Below are 12,574 nucleotides of genomic sequence, written 5' to 3' on the forward strand. Positions count from 1 at the left end.
TCATGTAAAATGAGTTCAGCTATTAATGAAAAACCAATAAATGTACAATAATGAGGAAATGACCTAATGGACCAAGGCAGATTACTTAATTTGTTATTAATTAACTGCCCTAAGGAGAAAATGTAGAGGGAGTAGCCAAACACAACCATTAACAGAATACTTTCTGCTCAATAAGTGAGATTTGCATTTTTTGTATGAACCAGGAAGTATTAAAAAAGAAAAAAGAAAAAGAAAGAAAAAGATACTGTTCTCTGCATGCTGACAAGATCACTGGCTCATGTCACTGCCGATAAATTAAATTAAAGCCCAGATACAGAAGCATTTAATCAGGAAGAACAAGCAAACAAGTGAAACACTATGGGCCTTGTTTTGCTCTTGTCTGGGCCTTTATACTAAAAATGTTCTTACCAACTTTTTTATAATTATATTAATTAACGCATTCTATGGAGAAAAATAACTTTGAATAGTAATTACAGCTTCTCAGAGGGAAAGAGAAATGCCACTGAATAAAGAAATATCACTGTGTAGAGCTCCATGCCTAGGAGAAGCTACAACATCTACAATTTCAGTCTGTTATTAAAAGTCACCTGTAATATAAATTATTTTTTTCTACCTGCATTTAAACATGCAACAATGGCAAAGATGCAGCAACAGTACAGTAAGCTCACTTATTTTTGCTCTTCATCTATAGAATTTTTCTGTTTAAACAACAGTTTCTAAAACTGACATGAAGTTATTTTCACTCCTGTTCCCCTACTACCGAAAGAAATCTGTCAATGGCCAAACCACTCATCATACTGACCTGCACGTCTTGCCACTGTCTAATTCACAAGCTCAAGAGTTCTCTTTTCTCCAGCCCACTTGTCATTTTCAACAAATTTCCTTTACAACCCTTCCTTTTCCATACCTTGGCCACCTGGGATTACGTCTTTCTTCTAGCTCATTTCTAACTTCCTCACCTCTCACCCCTTTTCCTCTGAAAAGAGATCTTTCCTGGAAAGGATCTTGTTACATTCCTGAAGTTAAGCAGAATACTGTCCAACTTCTTGCCTTGATGTAGTAGGGGATGAAGTAAAGACTGGGATATTTGTGTGCTGCAGTGAGCAAATTCAGCACAGAAAACTTTCCAAATTAATGCCCATGTACTAAGTTCATTTCCCATTTCCTTCAAAAAACAGCATTTTTCAAAGGAGCGATTTGTACCAGAGACTATTCTCAGAGGCTCAAATTAGCCCTTTCATGTTTTCCATTTCAGACAAATACGCTAAAAGTTTCCTGACATTAGAGCTCTGCAATCAATTGCTCTAGTTTCAAATCAATGGACTTTATTCATAAATAAAGCAGATGTAATAACTGCTACACAGAGAGACAAAAAAAGAACTCTGCTTTGTTTAGGTCATGTTTTTCTTATCCTGATCATATGTTCTGTTGCTACATCTCCACTGTGCAGGCTTCCACTAAACAAAACAGGATTCCCAAGAGGCAGAAGAATCAGATGTGCACCCACTCAGAAAAATATGGCCTGCTGTTTAAACATACTGAGACCACTCGACCATCCTGCTTCTAATATCCAAATACAAGCTTCTTCAAGTTTGCAACATTAAGTTAGATTAGTAACCCCTGTAAGATACAAATATTAGGAAGAGATACTTTAGGAAATACTAAAGTGACACTGCCAGAAACTGAGACTTTTAGCAGAATAAAAATTGCAAAACCTCACTACCTCCCACACAGAATGGGAGACTGCCTGAGAGCACAGAGCTACACCCAGCCAAACATTTTGAATGAAGTAATAACAGAGCAAGTTTTACTAAAAAATGAACACAGAACACATTTTCTCTCCAATAAACTAGGAAGACAAAAATCAAAGCACATAAAGCTTGAATACTGGTAAAAGTAGCACCTCTTGCAGAACACACACAACACCAGGGAAAGATTCTGGCGTGATCTAGGCTACTAGGTGCTGGCTCTAAGTGGTATTTAGAGCATGACTAGCACTCCCAAAAGGTTAGCCTTATCTTATGGGATTCAGAAGTAGGGAATCTTCTCAACATGGCCTACCCTAACTCCATTTTTCCATTTCTTACATGGAAAAATATTAAAATTGTCTGTGAATTAACTTCTTCTTTTATCGAATTAGAATTTTACGTATTGGTAGATACAGCGACTGCTTAAAAGCCTTGAAGTTATGGTATTAGGTAGCTATAATATTATGCATCTACTTTCAGTATTCCCCAAGACACTAAAATAAGTTAAAAAAAAAATATTCATTAATTAGGGACAGTGTTCAGCTTTACCTCTTGACTATGTCAACATTTAGCATATTAGGGAAAACCAACAGCTGCCCAGCAAATTAAATATAGGAAAACCAGACTTACATTGGTATTGCAGAGTTTATATTGCTTGTAAGTGCCAATGCACACAATTGCTGCAGCTCTTTGAGGCTGAGGCTGACCCTGGACTGCCTGGTGTGATGGTGACCCATGATGATTTGAGTCACTGCTGTGAAACAGGCTTTGAGATACAGGAAACGAAGATGACTGATAAACTGACGGTCCCAGCGCTTGATGTCCAGCCTGAGGCCCACGTTCTTCTTGATAAAGATTCCCATGTTGAAGTGAAGGACTAGCTCCCTGACTGTAAGTGCTCATGAGACTTGGACTCTGATGAAATACATGGTTCCTAGATGACTGTCGCTGTCTCCGAAGCTTCTGAGGCTGCTGACCGGTGTCTGTTTGTAAAGGTAAAATGTAGGGCACTTTTCCATATCCATACTTTCCTGGACCAATAGGATTTCTATTTCTGCTTCTAAAGACAGAGAAAGAGAGAGAAAACAGTTACTGAATTCGTAAGTGAAGGAGCAGTTATTCACATGAATGGTAATTTGCCAGTTACTCACTGCAAGGCAACAGAAATTTCTATCTTTTTTACAGAAAACATGTGCAAGCTGTGCACTTGCTTTGTGTTCTGGGAATCTATGAAGAAGTCTACTGACTGAACTAAATCCTGGGCCCCCTTTGCCTGGGATTCACATGGGAAGTCACTCAGTGGCAACTAGCAAAGGCAAATGGCTAGGTATGGTATAAAGTAGGAGTTTGGAGGGAGGTGGTTGTTGTTCCCCTAGGTCTCTCCTTATAATGGAAATTCACAGAATCAAAGCTGTATATTCCTAAAATTCATAACCATGTTTCTGAGGAACTTGGGATACATAACAGCAGGAAAACCCTACTATGGATTTGAGTAATGACAGAAGAAAATCTGAATTCAGAATGGTGAAGATTGTTAAACATTTTGTATCTGTTTATAATGCCTCCTGTGATTCTGCTCCACTTGTTATTAAGAAATATCAATAAATATTTAAGGAAAAAGTATAAGGAACACCAGAATATTACTGAGATACTTCTGGAAAAGACGACAAATGCAGGAAAATATTCTTATTATGGTACACAGTTTATTTTCTCTTATTTGGCCAGTAGATATACTCTTTTCTTTTAGGCTGTACTAAACCTGTATCAGCTGGTACTCTGTGGAGAGTAGTTTTGTTCTCTGCACGCTCACAGCAATATTGCACCAGGCCTTGATCTCTAATCCTGCAATCTTAAGAATAAGTAGGCAAAAGTTTTCTTCCAGTTCAGAGCAATGTGTGAATACAGCTGTTTTTTGAACCTTTGCAGCTCAGGAAGAGAGACACTATTAGAATAAGTAATTGTCTTTCTGACCATAAAATTTGTTTATAGTTTTAATATGTATAAAATACACCTGAACTGCAGTGAAAACCAGAGGTTATAAATTGACATATTTATTATCTAGAAACTGAAGTCTTACAAATGTCAGACACCAGATCAAAGACTTTTTTTTGGGGTTGTTTTTTCATGTGTTTGTTTTCTTCCTAAGTCTTATATTCTCCCAAGACTCTTGTTACATGGGAACCTTGGAAGTCATTTACTTAACATTCTAGCTTTATGTCCACGTGGGACTTTTAATCAATCTTCCTGGCTCAAGGATGTGTGAACAAGAGTGTTGATTTACCCTGGCAGATAAGCAACCAGCACTCTTGAGCTGTTTATACCCATTAATCTGCTCTGTGACTGTGATGGTCATTGTTGAGGTAGGCTTTTGGTAGTTACAGTAAAGTAGTACAATGGGGTTTAGCATTACAGAAGGAAAAAAAGCTTCCTGTAAATGGACAGGAGAGGAATGAAAGACAAATTATGAGTAGGAATTACTTGAAATGTTGAGACTAAACCCAACTTGATTTAAATGAGCACAGTTTTTGTTGTGTAGGGGATTATGGTTTTTTTCTGCTAGTTAGTTGGTTTGGAGTTTTTTGTTTTAGTCTGGGTTTTTTGTTTTGTTGGTTTTTTTTAACGGGTAAACATACTGATTCCCTCTATGTTGTCGCTATTTTTGATTTTTAGCATAACTCTTACTTTCTGTGCAAGACCAAAACTAACAAACACAAAAGAAATCTTTCTTGAGATTTCTATTCACATTTGATTCATCTTGCAAAACAGATACAACTCCTTATTCTTATTTGCTCAGTCTCCGATGATTTGTACTGACAGCTCATTTCTTCCCAACCTGACCGTACCAAATTTGAAGTCCCTGAGACACAAACCTTGGCAACAACTCCTAGTGCTGAGAAAGTTACTGCTTCATTGCAGGGAGCACAGATTGCAAGTGGTGGTGATTGCAGGGGTGGACAGAGGGTGGCAGGTCTACTGAAACTAGCTCTTTGAATTTTAGACAGGTTGCTTGCATTTTTCAACAGCAGGAGAAAAAGCTGCTAATAACTGAGCAATAAACCTTGTGCAGATCAGTGGAATGGTAGGAATATGCCTCTGCTCCAGGCTCCTGAATGCCAGATTTTTTGCAGCAACAAGCACTACACTCTTCCAGAGAGGAGCACCTGGATGCATCATCCCCACTGGAAGAACTGCTGCCTGGCAAACTAGGAGAGATCACACAAAAAGTAAAAAACTAGACTGATGTCTGGCTGTCAATCTGCAGTTCAGGGTCATGAATCAGAACTGAAAAGAATGGAAGGAGATGCAAGAAATTGTGAGCTGAAATAAGACAATTCTGCCTGGAAAAGGTAATTAAATGGTCTTAAACACAGAATGACTAACATCTGAAAGGACTGATAGTTGAAGGCAGCAAGTGACCAAAAGCTGCTGGGACCTCACGAGATTATTTGTAAGAATTACAAAAACTCGAGGGATGCCATTTTTCTTGTAAACTGGTTGACCACTGCAACAGAGCAGTGACTAAGTAGTAAAAGAGTAACAACACCTTTGCTGTTAGCTCCTGTCTCAGCTTGGCTTGTTTTTCTACATCTTTAACTTGGAAATGTTCTGGAGTCCCCACTAAGAAATGAGGTACTATTTCTGGTAGCCTAAGTTTCCAGCACCCTTATAATGACATGCCTATGGTTGCATTAAGCCTCATCAAAGGTCTTCTTTGTCTCTTTCTTTGGGCATAACTCTCAAACACACACACCTCCCTGACTGTGGAGACAAATCTGCTTAGCACTTTGATAACAAAAATGATGGGCCTCTTTAAGCGTAATCCAACCCAAGTATATTTTGGAGTTCAAAAATGCATTTGCCCAGACAAGTCTGAAAAGAAGGTTTTTTGCTATTAATGTAAGGTTTGTAGAAAACATTTTAAAATAATTACTTTTAGCTCTTATTCTTATCAGTGTAACTAATAACAATTTCTCTCATGCTGAGGCTAAGTCAGCAGAGAATAGCGAGAACTGGCCCCTCACAGCACCTTTTGAGTGACAGAAAGGAATTTTATTGTAGCAGCTTTTTTTAAGCATACATGTGCCTTGGATGGCAAACAAATGCATTATCACCGCCTCATAGAGTTTATCCTAAGAACAATGCTTTGAACCTCAAGTGTTCTTGAGGTTTACTAAGAATGAAGTACTTTCAGAGCTGGTGGGCTAGTTATTTATACTGAACAGAAATCCTCTTTGAAGTAAGGATATGCAGCATCTTTAAAATACAAAAGTAAGATTAGAGATTTCCTGGGCCTCCACCTGTTCTCTTAACTGCTCTTTACAAAGCCAACATATCTTTTTCATCTTTCCCCTCTTCCCATCACTTCCCTTCTCCTCCTCTCTAAACAGAGGTTCCCTGGCTCACTTCCAGCTGAAGTATAACTCGCTTTCTTTCTCTTCTGATGTCAGACAGAATGAAGAATGGATTTTACATGAGCTTTGCAGCATTTCACTCATCTCCTACCATCAAAATGCTTCTTCTCTTTTAAACAAAAAACTGCAAGGTTGAACATTATATGTGAACATTTTATGCAAAACCTCTCATTTATGACACCACAGAAGACTTGCTTTCCTACTGTTGGAATGTTTTCTTAGAATAAACCCAAGGAAACCACTAATTTCCTTCATTTTCAATTCACAACCTTTCACACTGTTTCTCAAGGAGTAATGTAATGTTCTGGCAAAGTAACAGCCTTCAGCCACTAGTTCCACCAGTGATGAGGAGGAAAAACTCCAACAGAATTGCAGGCTTCATGATATTACTTTCAAAATTTTCTCTTGTCTATTGGCAGAAATTATCCCACACGCAGAGGAAGACTGTTTCTTCCCTCTATGCCCAGCTACAGCCTGTACATTCACTGTAATGAAAGACAGCAGACTGTCCTCACAGCACATTTGGATAGATGCAAACCCAACACTTCACACTCACGGTCAGTTTTGTGAGAGTTTCAGTTCAAAGCTTTTTTCAAAATCTTCAGAGGCTTATCTAAGGAATCCTGTCCTGGTATAAGCAGAGAGGTTCTCTAATACACTAAGGAAACTCATCTCACCAGTGAGTCTGGTCTAATCACACATATAGCCTGATGCTGCTCCAAGTGCTCAGGACCCAAGCATTCTTCAGGTTCTTGCCTAATCTTCTCACTTGGGAATTAAGCAGTTACCTATAATCTAATGTCTGAAGTGTTGCTGGCTGTATTTTTGTCCTGTCAACACAGCTAGCATCTACTCAAGCTGACTTTAGCAGTGATCTATCAACAGAAACACAGGTTTTATGTGCAAAAGTGGGAGAAAAGACAGAAGAGTACAATTATGATTTATAGCTGTATTCCCAATCAATATTCCAAATTAAGCACCACTGCAAAGTATCTTTTAAATTATACTGATTTGTGCTTTTGCACTGCAGTTATTCATTTCTATCAAAAGAAACGCTCTAAAAGCACATTTTTTTGATTCCCACTAGAAAATTAGTCCTACAGGAGCTCATTCCCCTTAGATCCTTATCAAAGCTCTTCAGCTTAAATTTAAGTCCTACTACCCATCATGGTTTTAACAGGACCATACACATGCTTAAGTTAGCAGTCCAAATCCTCTTTCTCTACATCAATTACATGCATCCTAACCTCACTAAATCTATTTCTGTGGATAAGTCTACCAAGATTTAACCTAATATTTTTATCATAGCAAGATATTTAGCAGCATTACATTACTGTAATTGACAGCTTTTAAAGAACACTACCCATTTACACACAGTTCAAGTATTTAACATAGTTAGAGTTGCCTTGATTTTGTTTCAGAAGAACTGAAAGTGGCTTCTTACCTATACCTGACAACAATGAAGTTTTTGAAACATCACTCCAATATACAAAATGTAATTAAGAAAAAAAATCTAGGGAGACCAAGAAGTCTTTGCAGACACAAAACTTCCACTTCAAATGCAAAAACCAGTTTCTAGTTCCCAGGATAGGTACATGTATATGTATTTTTAATGTATTTCATTATTTTTATTACTCCTGCCACAGTACCATTAAAATCATTTCAGATATATATTTTTAATCCCTGGCACTTGCTTCATAACTTTTAAAACTCTAACTGGTCTATAACTGTCCTATTCAATCATTTATTCCAGCCCTCATATTGCTTTTAATTTTCTTTTCTGTTTTATATATTCTTACGCACACAGTTAACAAGGTTTACTTTAAGACTGTTCACCATGCATTTTGACTCTCTTTTAAGTCACAAAATAAACTGACTTATCCTGATCATAACTGCTATGAAGTTTATACTTCACTGTATTTTAGCAGATTCTTTCACAATAATAATTTTTAACAAAAATGCATGATTTACTGGTTCTGGGAATATATTTCCATCTGCTCAAAAGAGCTCTCAACAATCAGGTTGATTCACATCGAAAGTCACTATGTATCACCTCACAGCACTGTACCATAGCCCTGTGAAGCTTTGAATTCCACATACTCACTTTTCACCAGCTCTAAATCAATCTGGAGAAAATCACTTGAACGTGAACGAAAGAAGGGAACCCTTTGACTCTGTTTTATGTTATAAAAATGCATGCCTGTCTGCTCGCTGACCAAGAAAACAGCCATAAAGCAGCAAGCAGTTATCTTTCTCAAATGTTTGGTCACAAGAGTTAAACACCCCCTTCTGAGAGTGTATCACACATTGAAAATCAGAGCCATCCTCACAAACTTCTTTTGCTGCATTATAGCATATTGTTCACACCTCATCAGGACGTCATCACAACTAAATCAGTGCAGGCATTCACTTCACTTTACTGGTTTCCATAGTCAAGGTAACTAAAACAAGGGAACGTTAGTTAGTCTGGTTTACATGTCTGGTAACTGGTAACCTCATCATGTATTATATATGCATATGAGCAGTAAAACTACTGCGAGCATATTTTACTTCAAAATTTCATCTATACCTAAAAAGTGCACCTTCTGTAGGAAAACAGGTTATACCATAGGGGTAATTCTCTTATGTTTATACTATTAGGGGCAAACAAATTTGCTTTTTCTGACAGAACAGAATTAACGAATAAAGTCACTTTGTAAACTGCCTCTTGGAATCACATTTAATTAATTGGATTAATGTAAGAGATACACATGTGGTCTACCTTAAATGAAATTTTCCATTCTCAGAGATCACCACTAATACCCCAGTCTAGCACAGTCGCAATACGCCCAGTGCAATAACTTACTATACTGTTGCTGATCTCCCAGCAACTGCTAACCTCATTTATGCCACTTTCAGTACTGAGATAGGATTCCAGAATTTGAACCCAAATACTGCAGTCTTCTTTTCCTATGAGTTTAATAACACCTCTGATCCCGGGCATCTGCAAGTTTTTCCCCTTAGCTTCATCTTTAAGGTTTAACTGAACAATGTGACCATGCAGTTGGCAAGTAAATCAGCAGAAATTCAGCTCAAGTAACCACATAAATCTGCTCCAATGCATTACAACTATGATGGCAGTTTTGTTGTGTTTCTACCCCTTAGTGACCAGGCAATAACTCATTGCTAAAATGCACTGTCTAGTGTGTGACTGATGCAGCATTCTCACTTCCCCTCCTCTCCTTCAGTCAATCCTCTTCAGGAAGGGTTGAAATGTCCAGCAGCAAAATTAAGACCGCTTCTGGGCTGGCTTGCAATTACAGTAGCGTGCTAGATTTTATTTTTGGTAAAACCTTTCAAAGTATGCTCACAGTAGAATAATAAAAAAAATTTACTAATGAGGCAATAATAAGCGAGACCTAGAACACAGCAGAGGAATTAACAATCATGTGAGAGGTGGGGCAGCACAAAGTCAATCTGAAGCCACAATCACCCCAGCTAGCTATTCATTTTGCAGGAAATACCTCCCCATGATCTTTATTGCTAATAGAACCTGTTTGGATTTTTTTTCCGAAGGAAAATGAACACCTTTCTCATACGGTTTTAAACCTCCAAGTGCTACCAAAATGAATTCTTTGATTACTAATGCTGCTCTTGGATTTTTCTGGAATATTTACCCTCAGAAGAGAATTAAATCCTTCTCTCTGTGTCTTCCTCCTGCACACACACCAACCCCCAGTAAGCTTTTATAGCCACACGGGGTTTGGAATGAAATGCATCACATTTTCATTCTATTAAAGAAATAATGAAAGGAGGAGCAGCTAAGTGCTTGAGCTGGGTTTCATTCCAAATATTAAGCAAATGCCCACCCCACAAATATAAAGCCTCAGAACATGAGAAAATAATACCTCTTGAACCTGAAGGTCCAGCAATCACACATTTGTCCACTTCTATCAACTGGACCTGACTAGAATAGGTCACAGAAATTATATCAGAATATGCAGTAATGATGCTTAAATTGGTTAAGCAAATAACAACAGAATTGTCCCTTTAAAAGCTAATTGTAGGCTTGCCAACTGAGTGACCTACATTTGCCTGGTCAAAGCATCTGTGAGCTGGGGGCAAAAGAAATACTTTCAGAAAGGAAATTCTGTTTTGATATTAAACTATACACTCTTCCTTTCCATTGCTCACATGCCTAGAAATGCAAACTGACCCTATACAGGGTACAAAGCAGCACAGCAGACTTTCACGTCAGCTGCTGGCAACAGAATATAGAGACCACAGAACTATAGCCATGTGAGAAGGTGACGACTTTTGGATTATTTCCTCAGTGCAAACCTCTCCTCTCATTCCTCTTCCAACTTCCCTAAAGCTCTACAAAGAGAGCTTTAGGGAAGCCTTTTCCTTATTAACATATTTCTTTATTAACATACCTCTTTGCTTTACTTATTTCACTATTCTGGTGATAAAGGTAATTTGTTCTTTCTGCTCCTAAGAATCACATGTAAAGTCCACATCTTACAGGGGTGGACACAGGAGTTTTGCTGATGCACCATGAAAATCCAGTTGTATAGAAAGTGAAGGTAGCAGTTGCAAGCATCACAACACTCAGTACATCTATCTAAAGCTGCAGTTTTGTCTTCTCTAACACCAAAACAGAGAACTGGAAAGCCAAGAGTGCTAAACAGTACTAAAACCTAGTCCGTTAATGATATTTCCTTTTGAGATGTGTTTTCTCTCTTAAAGCATGCTATTCTTTTGCATGCTCTTATTACTTTTCCATATGATTCTCTCTCTAAGATGTCTAAATGCTTCGATATTTTTTCACTCTCCTCAGTCCTGTTTGCTCTTATTTTAGGGTATGGTCCACACATTTTAGCAAGGTGAAACTAAAAACAAGGCTGTGCTAATGGGAGCTCAACTCTTCAAAGCCAAGAAGATCTCCCTTCCTTAGTCAATAGACAGCACAGATAATCAACAGCTTTGTGTTTCCATCCTCATTCCAATGGCTGGCTAGAATTTCCGAACACATTTCAATTATGCAAAAATTCCACTTACAGCACTATGATCAAAAAGGGAGCACTTAAAACTTTAAAGATTAGGCTTCTAATTGTGAGTACCTCGGATCTCTTTCCCTGAGCTTCATATGCAGTATTGGTTTCTAAAACCTAACTGAAACATGTGAACTAACTTTCAAAACCTGATAATGTGAATATCCTCATCACTGATGAGGTATGTAAAAATTCATGATATACAAATAAAGTGAACAGTTCTTTGTCAGGTGCCGGAAGCAGAGAGAACTTTTCCACTTGTTGCTGACTGATGCCAACATATTTGCCTACTTTGAAGGACCGCTATTGCTGTGAAATCTATTTGACTTGGAAGCCATCCAATTTCATCTTATCATGCTATCAAATGTGAGCTTATCTCAGTCATAAGTATCCATTCCTTTTTTATTGTTTTATGGAAGTCTATTAAAATTACAGCTTGTATATGAAGTAATACAGGAGATAGGAATACCCAAAAGGAGTTTTCATTGACTGCACATAATCTGAAAATACAGATTTTCTTCAGTCTGACACCACTTTCCAGTATCACCCACTTAGTGAACAGCGAATGCTGTTCTACACTATAGTTTCTAGAGTAACTTAGACTTTGAAATCCGTTTTCCATATATCTGATAGGACCAGAAAGTTTTTACTCTGGATTTTGTAAATTAAGGAAAACTATTAGATTTGACATTCTAATAATTTAATTTTCAAATAACTTTTTTTTTTTGTTTTTACTCTGTTTTTACAATCACCACCAAAGAATCTGAAAGTTATGCAATACAACAGGCTCTAAAGCCACCAGGGACCCTCCTAACGCAAGATGGAAATAGCTTATTATGCAAATAAATTAGAAAAACAACTCTGAATCCACAGTCTTTTGACTAGGGACAGTGTGTGTGGGGGTGAAAAATCAACTGTGGTACAGAAGCTTACATTATGCTTAGGAAAGCAGAAGAAATTCCAAAAGCAAAGGCCTCCATCACACAGGAAAGTGGAAGCACAACAGACATTATGATCATTTTAATATTTCATATGTCAAGGCATTTATTAGGAATAACATAGCTTCACTTCCGCACAGTCAATATTATTTTCTGTTCATTGTCCTCTCATGTTCCAGCCATAACTGCAGTGATTGCTTCAAGACTTCCAGACTCCCCGGGCCTGCCTGCAGAGGCCACCACAACAGCAAGGAATAGCCTGCAGGGATGGAAGCCCAGCTGTGCCAGCAGCCTGGCAGCAAGTCTGCTGCAGAGGCTAGGCCAGCTGGGATCCCCTTGGAGTCTGAGGGTGCCAAGGGACTGGAGCAAACAGGCTTTGAATGACTTTGTGCTGATGAGTCAAGGCCAGGCTTCCAGTTTCAGTAATAACCCAGCTACATATT

General features: G+C 38.1%; 1 protein-coding gene across 3 annotated transcripts in view; it reads right to left on the minus strand.

Annotated features, from left to right (window-relative positions):
- The window catches only part of THSD4 (thrombospondin type 1 domain containing 4), a 314,820-nt gene that overhangs the window by 227,796 nt on the left and 74,450 nt on the right, over positions 1 to 12,574 (minus strand). For all 3 annotated transcript variants that reach the window (XM_061347531.1, XM_061347529.1, XM_061347530.1), the window contains exon 5: positions 2,379 to 2,808. In XM_061347531.1, the coding sequence (XP_061203515.1) occupies positions 2,379 to 2,808 (430 nt within the window). The remainder of the gene's footprint in view (positions 1 to 2,378; positions 2,809 to 12,574) is intronic.

The sequence above is a fragment of the Neopsephotus bourkii genome, unplaced genomic scaffold (assembly GCF_033783945.1).
Source record: "Neopsephotus bourkii isolate Nb327-2 ecotype Australia unplaced genomic scaffold, CSIRO-AGI_Nbou_v1 NB_318, whole genome shotgun sequence".
Taxonomy (NCBI): Eukaryota; Metazoa; Chordata; class Aves; order Psittaciformes; family Psittacidae; genus Neopsephotus; species Neopsephotus bourkii.